Genomic DNA, 22,178 nt, shown 5'->3' with positions numbered 1-22,178 from the left:
TCTTTCTTAGGAAACATTCTCTTATTTTAACTGAGGGGAATTGTTCTTTTAATCCTAAAATGGACCAGCTCAATAAATAAGAGTAACAGTAGCTTTTGTAGGCATGATAACTCCTTTCTACAGTTACTTTTAAACATTTAATTAATTATTTCCCCCAAATCCTCTAATGTGCTGAAGGAGGTGACCCCTTGCTGGGCTACGGTTCCAGGGTGTTTTTCTCTCTCATATATATATATATATATATATATATACACACACACTCACCACTCACTCACTCTCTCTCACTCACCACACCTCACTCACCTCACCTTACTCACACACTCACTCACTCTCTCTCTTCCCATGTGTTCCCCTTAAGACAATCTCACTCCCTTCCCCTTACTCTCTCTCCAGCAGTATCTGTCGTTCTCTTGTCTCTCCATTCCCAGCGCACTAGATTTCTCGTGTTGCACGTATCAGGCCTATTGTTGGTTATGTTAGTGCATCTCAGATTTTATTTTCCAACTGGGCTATCATTTGAAGCTTTGCAGATGAAGTCCACCAAGTTCTCATTCTCTCAAACCCCTTTTTCAATCGATACTAGTACTGGTAAGCCTGCTGGTCTGTCTCCTCCTTCACTTCTATTTCTTTCTCTGTTTCTCAATATTAATTTAATTTCTTTGTTTCTCTGTAATAATTTATGTCAGATGTCCTCAATATTTTTGTATCTCTTTCATGGCATGTTCCTGGATAAGTCACAGCTTCCTCCAGTTCAACATTGGCCTCTGCCACAGACTCTGCCCGCTTACCACTGACTTCACCGCCCTCCACCCCGAGACTCTCTGGCTGAACTTTGCTGATTGCAAGCTTACTTCGACAGCACCTCACTGCCCTACGACCTTTACCACCTAGAAGCACAAGGGGAGAATTGTCATGGGTATACCAACACATCCAAATTCCTCTCCAAGTCACACGCCATCCTGACTTGGACATATATTACCATTCCTTCATCGTTGCTGGGTCAATAACTTGGAATTCCCTAACACCATTGTGTAAATACCATCACCACAAGGACTGCAGTAGTTAAGAAGGCCCCCTAGGACAACTAGGGATAGGCAGTTAATCCAGTCTCGCTAATGTCATCCACATCCTGAGAAGAAATCATTTTTAAAAACCTTGGTGAGCTATAAGTTCCACATTCTGTCCATCAATATTTCATACTGCCACCTCTGCAACATCGCCTGTCTCTGTCCCTACCTTAGATCCTCTGCTACATGAAACCTTTATCCTCACCTTTGTTTCCTCCAGACTCCTTGCTGGCCTCCCATCCTCCATAAACTCCAACTTGTCCAAAACTCTGTTGGATGTATCCTGTCCTGCACTAAGCCTTGCTTGCCCAATTTAGCTCCGTCATCCCTGAATACACTTGCGTTCCGTCACCAACACATTCGGTTCAAAATCCTTGGCCTTGCCTAGAAAGGAAATCAAACTATTCCCACGAGCTCTACAGTATGCATAGTTACTATAGAAAGTGTAATTTTGAAGCAGTATAAAATGACATGAGGATGATTTCCAGACATTAATCTCATCTCGGTTTCGGATTACAGTGAAAAAACTGTGGTTTCGAGGCTTATTACATCATCTGGACCTCATTCTCTGTCATACATTTCCTCAAAGCCAATTCATAAAAACAATTACTCACACTTCTCCTACTCCCCTCCCTACAAAAAAAAAGTTTTTTCGTGGAATAGAAGGCCTATTACTGTCGTACTGGTGGGTTGGTCGAAAGGGTGGTGCTTCTTTATGTAATTTCAAAATGCTCATGAAAGAGCAGCTCAGTTTTCAAAGCTGGAATGTAGGCAAAAAAATGTAAACTCTCTTTCATGTAGTGAGTACAGCTATAACTAACAAATCAAAACAAAATACTCCATAGAGTGAGATCCAAAAGCCATTTTCTTGTATAATTTAATAAGTCAATTATGTTACACTGTTGATGCAGGGCGTTTTTTATTCCAGTGCTGTAGTGTAACCTGTTCTGATGAACAGTCTGAGGAGGAAGCTTCGTGCTGCTTTTTGGCTTCGCGCTGGCTATGATATAGGAACTTTAAAACAGTTTAATGTTGACAAAGACTGTTCTTCTCATTAGGAGATGGCAGGATCATAGAGTCATAGAATGATACAGCACAGCAGGAGGCCATTTGGCCCATCGTGCCTGTGCCAGCTCTTTGAAAGAGCGATCCAATTAGTCTCACTCTCCTGCTTTTTCCCCAGAGCCCAGCAAATTTTCTGCCTTCAAGTATTTATCCAGTTCCCTTTTGAAAGTTATTATTGAATCTACTTTCACCACCCTTTCAGGCCTTTCATTCCAGAGTATAACTTGAGTTTTCTTAGATTACCTATTTCAAATATTACAATTGTCTTTTTAAGGTTCAGTAATTGCAGGGATTTAATCGCATTCCTCTAAAGCCTACTTTTGTTTGTTGAAATCTTTAAAAATGATTTACCAACCTTTCTTTTTCTAAATGAAATCTGATTCTAGATAGGATAACCATCCTTGACTCAGCCAGCTCCCAATGGGCTCTGCTGCCTCTTGGGGTTAGATACAATGCCAAACACAATAAGGAGACTGGCGTAAAAGTTGAATTGGACTGGAGTTGAGCATCAGGAATGGGTCCACCTGCGAGAATAGCAAAACTGTTCATCTGTTTTAAATTGGAGGCTTTTTAAAAAAAAATATTCAGTTGCTCTCCTACCGTGTTCTTCAAGTTTCAGTTTCTCCGAATTTATCTCATTCCAATCATTGGACAAGTTCCAATTCTGTGTACCGTGGAGCAGTAGGATGCATGCTTGTGGCGGGAGCCCAAATTCATCTGTCCGATCATTAAGTGGCAGTGTGTAGAGACCCAGTCATTTCCACAGAGAAAGAGGCGCTCCAGTTGATGCTCATGCGCCTCTTACTGGCTGGGTTACAAAGAAAACGCTGCATACCAGGGAGTGGCATTTGACCAGTTTTAACAGTTATCTAAATCTCCAGAAGGGGTTACAACCTTTAAATCTGTTCCCTGCTGCCTGTCACTGCGTATAACTGGTTTTCAATTTCAATGAGCGTCAGCTTGGCTCAGTGGCAACGCTCATTTATTCTGATTTCTTTGGTCGTATATCTTCCTGTTTCCTGTTATTCTTTCTGTGCTGTATGAGTTGTTTCGTTTAGAACTTTGCTGCTGGAGTGGTGCCGTTAACATAGTAAAACATGCCAAGGCGCTTCACTGGAGCGTTATCAAACAAATTTTGACACCGAGCCGCACGAGGGGGATATTGGGGGCAGATGTTAACCGGTGTTAAGGAGCGTCTTAAAGGAGGAAAGCGAGGCTGAGGGGTTTAGGGAGGGAATTTCAGAGCTTAGGGCCTCGGTAGCTGAAGGCACGGCCGCCAGTGGTGGAGTGATTAAAATCGGGGATGTGCAAGAGGCCAGAATTGGAGCGGCGCAAGGGGTGGAATCACGTATGGATTGTATCACAAATACATCTAACTCGAGATAAAATTGGGGAAATAGAATTGTGTTTTAAAAATCAAACTTTTTGTGTCAAGTTTGCATATTTCTTAACAGGCCACTCAAAAAACAAACTGTCCAGTCCAAAAACAGGGCTGGTGATAGCTCTATATACAAGCATTTTACCATTGCCATTCTAGGGGAATCGTACTATATCAGCATCTCGGTGCCACGTTCTCCTTTTTGCTACTCCCACTCTCTGCCAATCTCCATCAGCTGCAGCTGGAAATTCAGGCAATGATTCCCGTGGCAATTCCCACCATAAACTGGGTCTCGGCTGCCTCTGGACCAAAGATAAATTGGCCCTTGGGAGAACTGAACGAGTGTCATCAGCTGCCTTTTTATAACCTAAAAGCATCTTAAAACTGTTTCCAGTATTTGAGTGGCCAAGAACGAGGGGCCACAGATACAAGATTAAATGTAAGAGATTTAGAACAGAAGGCAGGAGAAACTGCTTCACGCAAAGAATTGCGAGGCTGTGGAATTTAATTCCAGGGTGAGAAGCTGAGGCCAGAAATTATGTCAGCATTCAAGATTAGATTGGATAGGTGGATGAAAGAATAGGGGTTAAAGGGATGTGGGAACAGGGTGGGTAAACGTGATTAGAACTATATGCTTGTGTGGAGGGGGAAACACCGACACTGATTAGTTGGGCCGAATGGCCTGTTTCCGTTTTGTAACTTCTGTGTATTTCTATGTTTGAGACACCTGCCTCACCTCACTCCTATCACAAAGCTGTGCACATATTGTCTGCCCTGTATTCCCAGACGTGTGACAGCTGGTGACCAGCCATCCCAAGAGGCCAAGATCACCCGGCAGTGCAGCTGGCTGGGCAGGGCTTGGTTCTGCTATTGTTGCTTTGCGGGGGGTGCCTTGCTTTGAGGATGACAGCCTGCAAGAGGCACTTTAGGTCTATTTTATAAATGAGCTATAAAATTGCTAACAACACAACTGAGCTTTTATAGTGTACTGCTCTAACATATAACATGTAAAAGTGAAGTGTCTCATCCATTTTCATTCCAAATTGCCACTGGTCTGAATGGTTATTGTCAATGGACACTAGTAATACAACTAAGTTTCAATAGTATCTTATTTTTGAAAATGCTTTTATTTGTTAAATAGTATATAAAAACAACTTAGGAGGATAGGACACGAGTATATAACTAGTATCAGTTAGTCTTAGTTTTGTGTTCGGGTTCAATTCCACAGGTGTCATCAGCAATGTTCCCATTAATTTTTTTTGTGTGCGCAGTCCCTTTAAGGGACTGCACTGCCCATTCAAAATATTGCGCACGCGTGGTTTTTTTTGCATTGAAGAGCCGGCTGCGCAGCTTAAAGGGAACACTGGTCATCATTCAGCCCTCGCCAATATGAGTCGCTCTCGCTATTAGTCCATGGAAGACATCATAGGCATCCGTGATCCTGTTCTCACTTGACTTCCACACACATGAGTTTCTGAATAGCAATCAGGAGTGTGAACATAGAAAACATAGAAGATAGGAGCAGGAGTAGGCCATTCGGCCCCTCGAGCCTGTTCCGCCATTTAATGCGATCATGGCTGATCATCCAAATTCAGTACCCTGTCCCTGCTTTCTCCCCATATCCCTTGATCCCTTTAGCCTTAAGAAATATATCTAACTCCTTCTTGAATATATTTAATGAATTGGCCTCAACTGCCTTGTGTGGTAGAGAATTCCACAGGTTCACCACTCTCTGGGTGAAGAAATTCCTCCTCATCTCAGTCCTAAATGGCTTACCCCTTATCCTTAGACTGTGACCCCTGGTTCTGGACTCCCCCGCCATCGGGAACATTCTTCCTGCATCTAGTCTGTCTAGTCCTGTTGAACTCTGGCTGATATTTTGTTTCTCCCTCCCCCATGTCGCAGGGGCCACAATTATAGCACCCCAACTGCTACCAGAGCCAAGATCAGTTAACTGTACAGACCAAGAATCTTGGACCTTGGATCTGTGTGGCTTAGTGCTATACCAGGTGCTGTCTTTACTCCTCAGGCCATTTATTGGTTGGATACCAAGATCCAAGGATGCCACTTGCACTCTTCTATGCATTTTGTGTCTCTCAAGCTTCAGTGGAATGCTATATACTGCATGCTCTGTATTCGCAAGCATCAAAGTAACTTATTTGATGAGTTCTAGATTATGGCAATAAATTATCACAAGCTTTGAAAACAGAGCATTTCTTGGAGTATTCAATTTCCTTTGTACCTGCTAACAGCTAAGTGTTTTTGTCTCACAGCCGCAAGAATGAAAGTGCCTAAAATTATAACCGAGAATGTTATAACAAAGAAAGAACATTAAATCATCAAAGAACATAACACTTTTCACCTTGTAAAAATTATACCATATGCCAGAAGCAATATGGTGTTGATCTGAGGCTGAGGCACTGTTCCTCTTCAAAAACAGATCATTTCAATTTTTTTTCCCAATAAATTTTGGGTTCATGAAGAACAGAGGCGTTGTGCTGGATAGTAGAACATTTTACAACGATAAACACGCAGCAATAGGCACTCGGTCAACTGTGTCACACTAGTTAGCTGTAAGGGAAATCTTCCCATACTGGCCTAACAAAATATGCTTTATCTGCTTGCTGCACTGATGCATTATTTCAATTTTCTTCTGCCCTCTGAGTCTCACCGTTAAATTAGTACCAATTAGTGTTTATTGATGGACGTGTTTCTGCTTCGGGCTTGCGGCCACTTGGGACCAGGTTGAGACGCGCCCAAACTTATTTCATGCAGGATCTTTACCGCCAACATATAACAATGCCGGTGCTGGATCTGCTTCCAGGTCAGCGGATGAACATAATAATCCACTGTGCCTTAAGCAACAGGTGACTTCACCTTTTTACCTGTTCACCTTCACCTGTTTAATGCACATATGTTTGGATTCTCCTAAAGTGTTCTGCACGTGGTCGCAAACAAAGTCAAAAGGACTATGAACTCTAGATGAGGATAAATTGTGCTGTTTTCTTGCAAACTAACACTGGGTCAACAGCTTCAGTATGGCTGGTCAGGTGGTCTTGTTCTCCTTTTTGAATGACTTTACTCGTTTCTTATTTCAGCCGGACTCTCGGCTCTCCTGTAGGCCACTGTCAAATAAAACACATTTGAAAGAGAAGGGGCTTCGTCTGCGAGTGGAGCTTGGGTACATTACTACTGGGAGTTTCTGACTGATTCTCTTGTTCCTTTCTTGCAGAATAATGCAGATCAGATCGGGTTCCAGGTCGGCGGAGGTCTAACTGCCCTTGAGCAGATCCTCCACGTTGTGAATGCCGTTTCCAGCCCCAACATTGCTCCTCGGATTCCAGTCAAGTTAGTATTTTCTTCCAAAGCAATTTGCTTACTTTTAAGAATGTGTCGTTCTACAGTGCTTATTTCCTTCTGGACAGAAAGAACCAGGCAGATGGGGTATCACCTGTGATGAGTTGCTGACCAAGGTCTGGTTCGCCTTTTAAGATGGGCATAAAATATCCCTTCGCACTATCCAAAGAAGAGCAGGGTATTCTCCTGTTGTCCTGGCCAATGTTCCTCCCTCAATCAACACCACCAAAAACAGATTAACCGGTCAATCATCTCATTTGTTCTTTGTGGGACCTGCTGTGTGCAAATTGCCTGCTCTGTTTGCCTATATAACAGCGACTACACTTGAAAACGTAATTTATTGGATGTGAAGCATTTTGAAACGTCCTAAGGACTTGATAAGGCACTATATAAATGCAAGCTCTTTCTTCTTCTGCTACTCTTTAGATGAGCAACAGGCAGAAGAGGCATTCAGCCCTTTGGTCTGGGCTAGCTCTGCAGTCAGTTCTGAAAGTGAAATGACAGTGCAATAACCCACTGTGCTACTTAGTGTCTTAAAAAAAACAAGTGAATTCTTTATATTTTTTGTCCTATGCATCATTGTTCAATTAGCTTCCTGTTTCCCAGCTCTCTCGATCTGGTTGCTAGATGCACCAAAGACGTTAAATATCTTATTTATTTCCTATAGAGAAAGGAGAAAAAAAAGTACTACTAATCACATTCCCACGCTTGTGCCGCAATCATTAGGAACTTGACATGTGAGCAGTAGCTGGTGTAAAGCTGCAGTTCTGTGCACAACAGACTGGAGCACTAGCATCCTTTGCCAGCGTGAGACTATGGTTTTACATCACTTATCTTCAAATAAGTTGAAGTGCATCAGTCCAAACTAACATCTATCTCTTTGTGTTACCCCCACCCATCCGCACAAACCCTTGGCTTTACCATCAAGTTAATTACTGTTGCCATTTTCATCCTCGTGTTCAAATCCCTCCATGGCCTCGCCCTTCCCTATTTCTGTACCCTCCTACAACCCTCCGAGATCTCTGCGCTCCACCAATTCTGGCCTCTTGCTCATCCCTGATTTCCTTCTCTGCACCATTGGCGGCCGTGCCTTCAGCTGCCTAGGCTCTAGGCTCTGGAATTCCCTCCCTAAACCTCTCCACATCTCTACCTCTCTCTCCTCCTTTAAGTCGCTCCTTAAAACCTACCTCTTTAACCAAGCTTTTGGTCACCTGTCCCAATATATCTTTGTGGCTCGGTATCAAATGTTTTCTGCTAACACTCCTGTGAAGCGACTTGGGATGTTTTGCTGCATTAAAGGCACTATATAAATTCAAGTTGTTGTTGCTATTACAGCTGCAGTGTCATTTTACGCAGAATTATAATTTTTCAAAAGGATTGAAAGTAAGAGGTTCAAGTTAGTGTAACACAATCAGTTTGATTGGATTTGAGCAGCTATTCGCCATTCTGCAGTGAATTCACGATCTTGGCTGAGTCATTAGAGGAGTAAATTCCCAGTGGCTGTAAGGGAAAATCATCCCAGCAAACTCATAGAGCTGTTTATAGAGTTGGGTTTGCTTCTTGGCCAAGTAAAATAACCCGGCTTTTATTTTCCATCACCTACACAATGGGTATGTTTGTAAATAAAAACTCGTGTGAAGTACATTTTGAAGAGATATCAGAAAGAACTTCTTCAATGGGTGGCGGATGTCTGGAATAATCTGTGAGACAGGGTAAGAGATGCAGACTGTAGACGTGTATAAAACATAACTAGGCTGGGAGAATTAGAATTCTGCAAAGACCAGCTACATGGACTGAGTGGCTTTTTCTTGTCGCTGACTTTGCAGTTGTATATGTCTCCATTCCATCGGGCCGACGGTATAGTCGGCCCATCAGCACCTGAAAGGAGAAACGATAGGTTAAGACCTGTTGATCTGCCCTTTCACTTTTAAGATGCTAACAGAGTTACTGTGTATTTCCAGCATTTTCCATTTTTATTTCACACTTCTAGCATTTACAGTTTTTTCCCTTTATTTCAGCTTAGTGGCAAGCCTTTTCAGGCTTCAGTTTTAAAATTCTTATTTCCTTGCAGAGAACATCCCTTTATATTTCAGCAGAAACTACTCATGGAGTGTGTTTTTTAAAAATTATTTGCCTCGATCATGCAAACTAGTATTCATTACAGGAAAGATGTGATTGCACTGGAGAGGATACAGAGGAGATTTACGAGGATGTTGCCAGGACTGGAGAATTTTAGCTACGAGGAAAGCTTGGATAGACTGGGGTTGTTTTCTTTGGAACAGAGGAGGCTGAGGGGAGATTTAATTGAGGTGTATAAATTATGAGGGGCCTAGATAGAGTGGATAGGAAGGACCTATTTCCCTTAGTAGAGAGGTCAATAACCAGGGAGCACAGATTTAAAGTAATTGGTAGAAGGATTAGAGGGGAGTTGAGGAGAACTTTTTTCACCCAGAGGGTGGTGGGGGCCGGGAACTCACTGCCTGAAAGGGTGGTAGAGGCAGAAACCCTCATCACATTTAAAAAGCACTTGGATATGCACTTGAAGTTCCGTAACCTAGAAGGCTACGGACCAAGAGCTGGAAAGTGGGATTAGGCTGGAGAGCTCTTTGTCGGCCGGCACAGACACAATGGGCCGAATGGCTGCCTCCTGTGCCGTAAATTTCTACGGTTCTATGAATATAACAAAATCCTTGTCTTCTAACTTCCATTCTGTGCCTCATTCCATCCTTAGCAGACTTCAAGCCCCAAGGACCTTTGTTCAGACAGTATGGCAAACTGTGCATGGGAGAGAGAGAGAGAGCTATCAGTCAACCATGGAGCTCTGCCATTCCAGCTGCAGTTTGTTATTAATCGTAAGAGTTTAACATACAGTGAAATCTTTATCTTCACTGACTGACGCACAATGGTTTATTTTAGATAATGAGTAGGTACGAAACCTCCCTACAGTTGGATTCCTGGCATGGATTCCTTCTTTATATTGTAACGCTGCACTTCAAACGGTTTGCTGAGTTCCACCGGTGAAAGATTGAGTGAATAGCTTCTTCTGCCTTTTAAAGTTTCTGCAGTTGCTCAGAAGGCAAATAGATAAAACTGGTTGTTTTTATAAGGTTCTACAGAAGAGAGCCATCAAACTGCTTAACCCTTTAAGTACTCAACACTAAACTATATTTTTTTTAATGTTTTAAATCTTGCCAATTGTTTCCTTCCTTTCTCAAAAGACAGATGAAATGCTTGGTTTTTTTTTCATTGTACTTTATGATCTGGTAACGAAATTGCTCAGTTCTGGAAAAATAGCCTTCCCGAGAATGTGATTTTTGTTCGCAGTAATGATAAAATAGCCAATCTTGACCCATTTGCCAAAATCCTTTCATGCTTCCTTAGTAGCTAACAGGCTACCGAATCATGATAAATGTTGGAAAGCTCATTAATTCAACTGTGAAGTGCCTAATATTTCTGTTAAATGGCTCTACAACAGATAAGAAAATCCCAAGTTACCAACAAGGCCTGTACGCACTCAGGCCCGTACATTGCATTTTGTCAAGCGAGTTCCGTGATCCACTTTGCAGTATGCTCTCTACAGATACTTGGGCAACTACTCCAATAAACAGATTTGGTGTTGAGAGTGCACAGCTTTTGTTAGGCTTATGCTGATGTGTGTGCAGCAGGTGTCCCAGGGAACTTTGTTACATGCACATCCATTGTTGCTATCTAGCCTGAAGTCATTACATTCTGTTATGATGGAAGTTGGAGGGGGAGGTTTCAACTTTGAGAGTGCACTGTACAGTGGAGTGCAGCTCCATCAGCAAGCGAGCGTACCCAAGGGAACTGCAGGAATCATTCCCTTTTACAGCAGTTATTTTATCATTATTCTGGATGCTAAATTCATTGCCAAGCTGCACTGTACTTGAAGACATTTGTGATGGGGGCCTTGTCACAGGCTAATACACTTTGTGCCATGATCATTTCCGTGCTTACGGGGAAACCAAAAAGTCAAACATTAGCATGTGCAGGGACTTTGTTGGTAAATTGAGGTTTTCTCCATTATTGTTGAGTCATTTAATAGAAATATTGTGCACTTCAGAGCTGAATCGATGAACTTTTCAACATGTATCTGGTTTAAGAAGCATTAAAAGATTATTACAGATGGGTCATGATTGGCTGCTATTTTTTCCATTGGGGGAGTGGGACTAACTGGATTGCTCTTCGAAAGAGCTGGCGCAGACTCGATGGGCCGAGTGGCCTCCTGTGTTGTACTATTCTGTGATTCTATTCTGCGATAATGAAATCAAATTCCCAGTCTATGCCATGATTATGTTGAATATCATTAGAACTGACATTAACTGGAGACCCATCAGCTTTGCCTAGCACCAGAAAGCATTGGTGGAAAATGAGGGGGAAATTCTGCTTGACTTGCATAAAAGTGTTGGTTTCTGATTTGATTATTTGAAATAAATGAATTCATAATGTAATTAAAATGTTTCATCAAACTAACCTCCTTGGGGCAGAGAAGGCTAAGAGGAGATTTAATAGAGGTGTTTAAAATCATGAAGGATTTAGATAGAGTAAATAAAGAGAAACTGTTTCCAATGGCTGAAGGGTCGATAACCAGAGGGCACAGATTTAAGGTGATTGGCAAAAGAACCAGAGGCGACATGAGGAAAAACTTTTTTACGCAACGAGTGGTTAGAATTTAAAATGATAGGGTGGTGGATACAGATTCAATAGTAGCCTTCAAAAGGAAATTGGATAAATACTTGAAGGAGCGAAAATTGCAGGGATATGGGGAAAGAGCGGCAGAGTGGATCTAACTGGAAAGTTCTTCGAAAGAGCCGGCTCATGGCCTCCTTCTGTGCTGTACTACTCTATGATTCTATGATTAATTATAAGACATATATGGAGGTTCAGACTTTGAGCAGTAGCCAAGCCAGCCGTTGGCCTAGCCCGTCACAAGTTTCTCTCTCACCTACGCACATGCTAGCAGCTTCTCGACCGTACCCAGTATCATTTGACACAGAAAACAGCTGAAAGACCATCGGGCCCACAGTGGACAGCTATGCCAAAGCAGGTCGTGATGCAGCTTCTTCTCCTCGTCACTCCTTCCCTGCTCAGGCTCCATCCCTCCCAGCGGCCCCCAACCCAGACCCCATCCCTTACCAACATCATCTGTTCAAGCCTGATTTCCCCCATCATGTAATCGGGTCACCGTAGAATATTACAGCTTAGCCTGCATTTAACAGGTAGAAATTGAGCGAGGACAGAAATTACTGTCTGTTACAACTCGAGCTATTTATGGGGTTTACTTGAACCCTCTCACCCATCTTCCATGCGACCTCATACTAGTCACGTCTGTGGTGAGACTTCAAAATGTTCCTGTTAAATAAGCTCATTTATGCCAGATCTGACCTGGAGCAAAATGCTTGCTTTATCATTGGATTTTATAGCTGATGAAAGTTCCTTATTAATGGTGTTAACAAGACCTTAAGGAGCAAACATTTGCTTTTTCCCCCCATAGCTTTTTACTAATGTGCTATTGGAGTAGGAATCCTCAGAGCAGCACAGAGCACAAGCAAACAGTCCAGGGGTCACAGTCTAAGGATAAGGGGTAAGACATTTAGGACAGATGAGGAGGAATTTCTTCACCCAGAGAGTGGTGAACCTGTGGAATTCTCTACCACACAAGGCAGTTGAGGCCAATTCATTAAATATATTCAAGAAGGAGTTAGATATATTTCTTAAGGCTAAAGGGATCAAGGGATATGGGGAGAAAGCAGGGACCGGGTACTGAATATGGATGATCAGCCATGATCTCATTAAATGGCAGAGCAGGCTCGAGGGGCTGAATGGCCTGCTCCTGCTCCTATCTTCTCTGTTTCTATGTCTGTTAGCACCTTCCACCAACATTGCAACACTTCCTATTCATGTCTAAACTTTCTGGTAGAAGTAGCAGAGAAAAAAGTGCAGCCCTAAGTAACCTTCAGTGTTTCTGAATTTTTCTCAAATGTTGAGATATAAAAATTTGAAATTTGCACGTAGTAATTTTTGATGATGTGTAACTAACATGCAACTTTGCTGAAGTGCAACTCATAAAATCCCATTATCCATTACTTCAAAAATTAATGAGTTGTCTAGTTTCACAAATTTCCTTCAATGGCATTGTGCCATTGAAAAACAAACAGCCTACATCGCAAAGTGTGCACTGTGTTCCTTCAGAGTTTGGTCTGTGCACAGTGGACAAAACTCACGTCACAATTACTGCTGAGGGCTGTCTGGCCGTACTGAGCATTCAGCTAGTGAAGCTAAGTGCCACAGATTTGGGAAGGTGCAGGTAATTTTACATAGAATGTACACCACAGAAACAGACCATTCAGCCCAACTGGTCCACCCTATTTCATCTCGCCCTATCAGCATAACCTTCTATGTATTTCTCCTTCATGCTCATCTAGCTTCCACTTGAATGCATCTATGCTATTCACCTCAACCAGTCCTTGTGGTAGCGAGTTCCACTCCCTGGGTAAAGAAGTTTCTCCTGAATTCCCTTTTGGATTTATTAGTAACCATCTTATATTTATGGTCTCCCCCACAAGTGATAGCATCCTCTACATTTACACTATCGAACCCCTCAGCCTTGTCTTTTCTACAGAAAAGAGTCCCAGCCTGTTCAATCTTACTTGATAGGTATAACCTCTCTGTTCTCACTTTCCTCCAGTACACTCAGATCTAAGCCTCAGATGAAGGCTACAGTATTGCCGCCTGGGTCAGGAAGAAATTGAGATGGGTTTGTCTTGCCCGGGCAGTAATCCGCACTGCTAGCAGCTGAGCCAAAGGGCACATTGCTGTAGGTCTTAGGAGTAGGTTTTCCCACTGAGCAACATGTATACAAATCCAGCAAGAAAGACCTGCATTTCTGTAGCGCCTTTCCCGGCCACCGGACATCCCAAAGTGCTTTACAGCAAATGAAGTATTTTTGAAGTGTAGCCACTGTTGTAATGTAGGAAACGCGGCAGCACACAGCAAGCTCCCACAAAGCTCCCAAAGATGTGCAGGTTAGGTTGATTGGCTATGATAAATTGACCCTTAGTGTTAGGGGGATTAAATACGTGGGGTTACGGGGATAGGGTGGGATATGTGTTGGTGTAGGGGTTACGGGGATCGGGTGGGATATGTGTCGGTGCAGGCTCGATGGGCCGAAATGGCCTCTATCTGCACTGTGGGGTTTCTGTGATCTGTGATTTCTGTGAAACAGCAATATGATAATAACCAGATAATCTGTTTTCTTTAATGATATTGAGGGTTAAATATTGGCCAGGAGAACTCCCCTGCTTTTCTTCGAAATAGTGCCATGGGATCTTTTACATCCACCTGAGAGTAGACAGGGCCTCGGTTTAACATCTCATCTGAAAGACGGCACCCCTGACAGTGCAGCGCTCCCTCAGTGACTGCAATGGAATGGCAGCCATGATTTTTGTGCTCAAGTCTGTGAAATGGGACTTGAACCCACAATTTTCTGATTCGGAGGCGAGGGTGCTACCAACTGAGCCACTGCCTGACACTAATCCAGGGTCCATCAGACTGGTCCTTTGATAGAAACCTACAAGCATCTAATTTGTCTTTTGAAGGATTTTATCTCCACTGCCCTTCAGAGAATGTGCTGGTTAAATCTCTGGCGGTGAAATGAATTGAGTAACTGATGCCATGAATTGGGTGCGTGAATTGGCTGGTTTACTTTTGCTACTGTCAATGTAACAATTTGCGTTTTCATTTTGACAGCGGTAGTGTAAACGGAGGGAGACTGGTGAGTTGGATTCTTGCTTAGTCATGTCAGCTTCATTTGCTCAGAGCAAATCTTTGTCCTTGAATAAAAGATGTCCGGATGATAAGATTTTCCCTAGTCATAAGACAATCTATCGTACAGAGCTAATAATAATAACAACAGCAATTTGTATTTATATAGCACCTTTAACTTGCAAAACATCCCAAGGCGCTTCACAGGAGCATTATCAAACAAAATTTGACACCGAACCATATAAGGAGATATTATGGCAGATGACCAAAAGCTTGGTCAAAGAGGTAGATTTTAAGGAACATCTTCAAGGAGGAAAGAGAATTAGAGAGGCGGAGAGGTTTAGGGAGGGAATTCCAGAGCTTAGGACCTAGGCAGCTAAAGGCACAACCACCAATAGTTGAGCGATTAAAATCTGGGACGCTCAAGAGGCCAGAATTAGAGGAGTGCAGATATCTCAAAGGGTTGTCGGGCTGGAGGAGATTACACAGATAGAGGGGTGAGGCCATGGAGGGATTTGAAAACAAGGATGAGAATTTTAAAATCAAAGAGTTGCTTAACCTGGAGCCAATGTAGATCAGCAAGCACAGGGGTGATGGGCGAATTGGACTTGTTGCGAATTAGGACACGGGCAGCAGAGTTTTGGATGACCTCAAGTTTATGGAGGATAGAATGTAATACTCATTTAAACTCTTGTTGCATATACTGTTTAAAACTTCTTTAAAGTTTGAAAGTGTTTCTGCTGAGATAAAAGAAATAAGCTGAAAATCTGAAATAAAAACAGAAAATGTTGGAATTATACAGTAGGTCCAACAGCACATGAAAGAGTAAGGCAGGTTAATGATTTGGGTGTGGACTCTTCATCAGAACTATTTCTGTTTCTATTTTCAGTTTTCTAGATCAAACCCTTAACAGCTTAAAAAAAAATTTAAAAAAAATTCCCCCCCATCATCAGCACTGACCTATGTGGAAAAGTAACAGAGTTTATTAAGAAAGAAAGAAAACAAAATAATCTCTTAAGCTGCAGTACACTCTGCCAGCAATCAAACAGGACATGTTCAATGTGCTGGCAGGGGTCCATGTTTCTCGGGGCTTTATTCTTGAACGGGATAAAAAAAACTTCCTGCATGTTGCAACTAGCAAACCTTGACTGGTCATTCTTACAGTGAGAAATGTGCTGACTGATCAGTTTGATCCTTTGAAACTACTGTTCTCTCTCTGTGTATGGTGCTGGCATATTCCTTAAAGGGGATTTCTCCCCCTTTCATTTCAGTCCCACCATTCGTGTGAAATAAATACAATCCTTTCTTCTCTTTGCACTGAAATAAGCAATTAACTCTAATTGCAGTGCAAGTAAAGGAACTACAGTAAACGTCAGAAGATCCCTAACTTGTTGGTGGGTTCCTATTTTGTTGGTACGTTCTTGGGTTTTCTTCTTGTGGTGACTTATATCAATAGTGAGCCATCAGAGGCAAGTTAACAGTGCCCTCACTGCCCATGTGACTCTTAGTGCGTTGCAAGAACAGATATCAGAGGCAGAAGGACGGTCAGCGACATGAATCTTGTCATTCATGTGGAAATGACTTATGAAATAATACTGGGCGGCCTGCTGGTGGCGCTGTCCAGGGAGAGTATAAATACTCGGGCATGGGCCCAGCTTGCTCAGGACATTCTTTAACAGGAGCTAGTGCAGGACACAACTAGATCTCCATGTTGAAAAACAGTTGATTAAAGCCTTGTTTAATACTCAGACCAAGTGCCTAGTAGTTTTCTTATGTCAGTCTGTATACTAGCAAATAGAGTAGTGCTTGTAGATTCAGGGTATCGGCAAAACTGAAGATGACTGAGAAAACGCCCATTTACTAATCTTAATATGAATATGAGCTCCACTGAACTTCACCTTCCCTGCCCCTCAAAAAGCAGCCCCCCCAACACCTGTGCTGTCGCTTCCTCAGCTGTTTTGATTTCTTTCTTGAAATGTTGACTGGCATAAAATTGGGGTGAGGTACCTGTTTTTGTTGCATTGCTAGCAGCAGGGAATTGTAAATAAACATTTGGCACACTTCTCTTAACCTCCTCTGGACTCCACAGACTGCCGTTGCAGCTGCTGAGAACCTCCCCTATGGCTCTTAATCCTAATAGATGGGGAAGTACTTCTGGAGTTTGCCTTTCCCTATTATATACTTCACTAAATGTTTTAACGTGACTGTATTAATCAACCTAAGTGGTGTGCTTCTTAATTCCTGAAATATTGCATCAGTAGCGGCTTTTATATTGGCTTCATGCTGTTAGTGCAGCTGGCTCCTTCCGCACAGGTTTCGCACAGCCGATGAAGTTGCAGGACTCACTATGACCAGCAGCTGGGAAGACCCTTTTATTTTTTTTATCAGGTTTTTCCAGCCAACAGCCTTAACCTATCCAGCAAATTTACTTTGGGATTGGCCCGACTTTACAAGACCTGCACATCAGGAGCCACTAGTACTGGAACTGTACAAAGCTAATATAAAAACAGCAAATGGAAAAAAGAACCATGGCTCTCACCCCTCCCTATCTCTAACCTCCTCCAGCCCTACAACCCTGCGAGATCTCTGTGCTCCTCCAATCTTGGCATCTTGCGCGTCCCCCATTTTCATCGCTTCACCATTGGCGGCTGTGCCTTCTGTTGCCTGGGCCCTAAGCTCTGGAATTCCCTCCCTCAACCTCTCCGCCTCTCTACCTCTCTTTCCTCCTTTAACACGCTCCTTAAAACCGACCTCTAACGCTTCAAGGACACCCTCAAAGCCTCCTTGAAAAAGTGTAACATCCCCACCGACACCTGGGAATCCCTGGCCCAAGACCGCACAAAGTGGAGGAGAAGCATCCGCGAAGGCGCCGAACACCTTGAGTCTCTTCGCCGGGAGCAAGCGGAAGCCAAGCGCAGGCAGCGCAAGGAGCACACGTCAACCCAAGTACCCCACCCACCTGCCCCTTCAACCACTGTCTGCCCCACCTGTGACAGAGACTGCAGGCCCCGCATTGGACTGATCAGTCACCTGAGAACTCATTTTTAATGTGGAAGCAAGTCATCCTCGGTTCCGAGGGACTGCCTAAGAAGAAGAGAAGATAATATCTCCTGGTGTGGCTCGGTATCAAATTATGGAAACATAGAAATTTACAGCACAGAAGGAAGCCATTCGGGCCATCATGTCTGTGCTAGCCAAAATAGAGCTATCCAGCCTAATCCCACTTTCCAGCTCTTAGCCCATAGCCCTGTAGATTATGGCCCATCAAGTGCATATCCAAGTAAAATGTTATGTTTGATAATGCTCCTGTGAAGCACTCTGGGATGTTTTGCTACGCTAAGGGCACCATGTAAGTTGTTATATACAGGAAGCTCTCGATTTACCGGCACCCAAACAACCGGAAATCTCGGTTAACCGGCAAAATTCAGGAGTAGGTTCAGTTAAGTTTTTCTTCATATTAGTGGCCATTTCTTGATTCTTGGCTGTGTAATCGGGGGTTCCTGCACTTGTTGCTAAGCAACAGGGACGCTTGGTCTGTGGCCGGGTTCTTGCAGCTGTTGCAGGAAGCCTTGTTTTTGTTGCTGTGTACGGAGCTCTCGTACCTTTTACTATAAATCTCTGTAATCCGGACTTTTTGATAAACCGGCACCACGCCGGCCCCGTCGGTGCCGGATAAAAAAGAGTTTCCTGTACAGAAGAGGGAAAGAGCAACACAAATATTGACTATTGACCATACTTAAGAAAGGACATACTTGCTCTCGAGTCAGTACAAAGAAGGTTCACTCGGTTAATCCCGGGGATGAGGGGATGGACATATGAGGAGAGGTTGAGTAGATTGGGACTCTACTCATTGGAGTTCAGAAGAATGAGAGGCGATCTTATTGAAACATATAAGCTTGTGAAGGGGTTGGATCGGGTGGATGCGCGGAGGATGTTCCCGATGATGGGTGAAACTAGAACTAGGGGGCATAGTCTTAGAATAAGGGGCTGCTCTTTCAAAACTGAGATGAGGAGGAACTACTTCACTCAGAGGGTGGTAGGTCCATGGAATATGCTGCCCCAAAAAGCTGTAGAAGCTACATCATTACATAAATTTAAAACAGAAATAGACAGTTTCCTAGAAGTAAAGGGAATAAAGGGTTACGGGGAGCGGGCAGGAATTTGGACATGAGTCTAGGTTCAGATCGGGCATGGCCCTGTGGGTAGCGGAGCGGGCCCAGGGGCCGTGTAGCCTGATCCTGCTCCTATTTCGTGTGTCTAATTCTGTTAGATTCAGGAGATGGTTCTGTGATAGTGGATTGGCGGTTAGGATCAGATCAGCCATGATCTTATTGAATGGCGGAGCAGGCTCAAGGGGCCGATTGGCCTACTCCTGCTCCTATTTCTTATGTTCTACACACTCGGGATTCTGTAGTTCACCAAAACTAACATTGTGCCACATAACTCCGACTGAAGGCTTGAGTGAGTCACGAGGTCTGGCTGATGGTGGGTGGTTTATTTTTTCATTAAACTACAAAATTAAATTGCGCACCTGATTTATACCAGTTAATCTTTTTCTCCCTCTTAAAGTTAAACATTTTTAAGAATAGACCGATTTATTCAAAAGGCGATATGACTCCCCCAGTGGGAAGAACTTCTGCCATCTGGGTAAAGGTTCTGTGTGGTTAACATCACAGAGCCTCCAGATGTAGGCTTTGGCAATGTCGTCTTGTTAGAAACTTGAATAGAGGGTGAAAGGCTGTCAACCTTGAATGAGATTTTTTTTTTAAACTGAAAGCGTTGAAAATCTGAAATTAAAACGAAGTGCCAGCAATTCAGAGCTTGTCAATCAGCATCTGAAAAGAGAAAAGATAGATTAATATTTCAGTTGGAGACCCATCAGTTCTCCAGTTCTGTTGAGGGCTCATCACTTGAAATGTTAATTTGTCTTTTCTCACTCAGATGCTGATGGTTCTGCTGTGTATTTCCAGCATTTTCTTATTATTTAATTGCTTGGATGAGTACGAGTTGAGTTCAGGAGTCAAGGTGCGATATCAGGAGACCAGTGATTGTAGTCTATGTGGATGTTAAAGATCCCACTGCACTATTTGAAGAGCAGGGAGTTCTGGTGCCGTGACCTATATTCCCTCAACCGACGCCGCTAAAAATGGTCATTCATCTCCGTGCTGTTTGTGGGATCTTGCTTTGCACAAAATAGCTGCTGCGTTTGCTTAATAACAGCAGTCACTGCTTTTCAATATTCATTTTATGTGAAGCTTTGAGACATTTCTGAGAGTTTAGTTCAGAGTGATTAGGTGCCATGTAAATGCAAGTCTTTTTACGCGCTGTACCAGTGGGAGACCCAGGCTGGGAATATTAAAATAGATCTGAGTGAAAAGTAAGCCACAGGAAATGACCCATCAGTCTGCCCGTATAAACAGTTTCTTCATCAAAATCCAACCTTCAGTTGGGTCAAGTGTCATTGCAAATTGTATTTATGGCTGAAGTTCGTTCTTTTACTAAGTACAATCCTTTGCATCTAACCAAAGCGCATCTGGGTAGAATTTCATCCTGGCCCATTTTCAGGCAGCTCATGCATCGCGGATCACGAATGTTGGGCTACTTGCCTCGCCGGCAGCGGCCCAAAGGTAAGTTTGGGAGTTGAGGGGGGTTGGAGCAGGCTGCGGGGGGGCTGGCGATTGCGGTGAATGTGGAGTCGGGGGAGCACGCCTGGTCCTTCTGGCTCCACAGGAAGGATTTTCTTTATAAACTTTGGGGCAGAAGAATCGTGAATGGGGCAGGCCCAGCTCATCAGAAACACATTTTTGCATTGTAGGATTTTATCCACTTTGTAGGATTTCTCTCTAATGTCTATAGATTTTAGATTCAAACCCAGAGGGAAGATCAGTCACAAAAATAAGTCAACGTATTGGTAAAATCAGCAATGCTTTATTACTTCTACCAATTATTCAATAAACAATTAACAATAATACTGTGGCAGAGCCACTGAGGGACTCTGAACAACTGTACATAATTCCCTTTAACGAGGTGTTAGCTGCAGACTAAATCTGTACCATTGTATATACTGTTTGCATGTACAGTGCGCGGTCCCTTTAAGAGCGCGGGCAAACGCGATGACGTCATGCCGCTAATCACGTGATCACCCAAACGCGGGGAAAACGTGATGACGTCATGACGCCATCCACGGGACCGCCCAGGCAGTCCTCGTGGAGCCTCCGACCTGTTAAGACCTGCATTCATAGTTCTCTTGCATACATCTGTTTAAACTCGTTAGTTTGGCATTAAAAACCTTTTTGATTGATTGCCTGCGTCGAACTCAATCTCTAGATAGGAATTTGACCATTCCTACACTACAACCTTAAAAGGAGAGCCTGTATAATGCCCAAAACGCAGGATTGATCATGCCCTTGTCTGAGGAGATGCTCCTAATACTTTCTTTCTTCCGGGACGAGGAACTCCTTCCCTGACGACCGCAGCCTTTTCTCTTCCTCTTTTAGAGGGTTAAACAGTCCATCTTTATACCCTGCTGCTGGCAAACTAAACTTCTCAGTTACTTTCCATCCTCTGTCTCTCTCTCTCTGACACAAAAGCAGTTTTCTAATGTTCCCACAGTCTCTCGAGGTCTAGCAGGGCAGCTGTCTTCTTCAATCTTGTGGCTTATCTCCGCAGAAGTACAGCGTCTCAGTTCGCCTTCTGAGCAGTTAGGTTAACAATTCTGTGTTCTACCCTTTGATTTTAATACTTTTAACCAAATTCTGCTTTTTGAGCAATCCCGGCTTTATTCTTGGTTTCCTTAAAACTACTATTAAAAAGTCCATAATCTGTCAGCCGAGCGATCCTTCAGGGGATATTCAAATGGCCTACTGCCTATTTTAGGCTGCTGCCGAGAATGCCTAAAACATGGGCATGAGGAATGTAGCAGTGGGCCAAACTTCTGCGCAGTTTGGGCGCGAGCGGTCCTGCTATAAATTGGTCAGCATCGCCAACGTTTTACACCCGAAAAATGGGCATAACGCATTCTAATTTTTACCCCACAGGGTTACTAAGATACTCTTAATGGGCAGAATTTGTTGATTACAAAATTTGCAAACAATTCTCATCCAACTGTCACAATCAGTAGAAATATTGCTGATAATCTCGGTGTTTTACATCAAACCCGTATGTGTCAGTTCAAACCTGTTGCATTCTTCTGTTCAGTAATTCCTTCCACCCAAGACCCTCTAGCTTTCAGCATGGTCTGCTTAAATCTAAAATACTCAAATATAAACATACAAAGCAAACGAAAGCCTGTTAATTTGTCACAACAGAAATTCTTCAAAAGGATCGTGTTGGTGTTGCTACTCGTGCAGACTATATAGAAATTGTACGTACATTTTGTGTGCTTAACCTCCACCTACCGTACATGATGCTACTTCAGCATATTACAGGCCTTGATGTAGACTGTTTCTCCTCCAACTTGTTGTCTTGTTAGTATTGACGGCGATGTGACCCTGCACTCTTGGTACGTTCCAGAAATCAGCGAAGTTTTT

The 22,178-nt window shown here is 43.1% G+C and overlaps 1 protein-coding gene across 4 annotated transcripts in view; it reads left to right on the top strand.

Moving 5' to 3' along the window:
• scaper (S-phase cyclin A-associated protein in the ER) overlaps window positions 1-22,178 on the top strand; it is a 339,292-nt gene that overhangs the window by 216,841 nt on the left and 100,273 nt on the right. For all 4 annotated transcript variants that reach the window (XM_085972324.1, XM_085972323.1, XM_085972325.1 and 1 more), the window contains one exon: window positions 6,743-6,858. In XM_085972324.1, coding sequence (XP_085828450.1) covers window positions 6,743-6,858 — 116 coding nt within the window. The remainder of the gene's footprint in view (window positions 1-6,742; window positions 6,859-22,178) is intronic.

This window comes from Somniosus microcephalus, chromosome 32, assembly GCF_052327205.1.
Source record: "Somniosus microcephalus isolate GS21.2 chromosome 32, FLI_Smic_1.0, whole genome shotgun sequence".
NCBI classification, from domain to species: domain Eukaryota; kingdom Metazoa; phylum Chordata; class Chondrichthyes; order Squaliformes; family Somniosidae; genus Somniosus; species Somniosus microcephalus.
The sequence above is the reverse complement of the archived record's forward strand: the minus strand, read 5'-3'. Positions and strand labels throughout refer to the sequence as shown.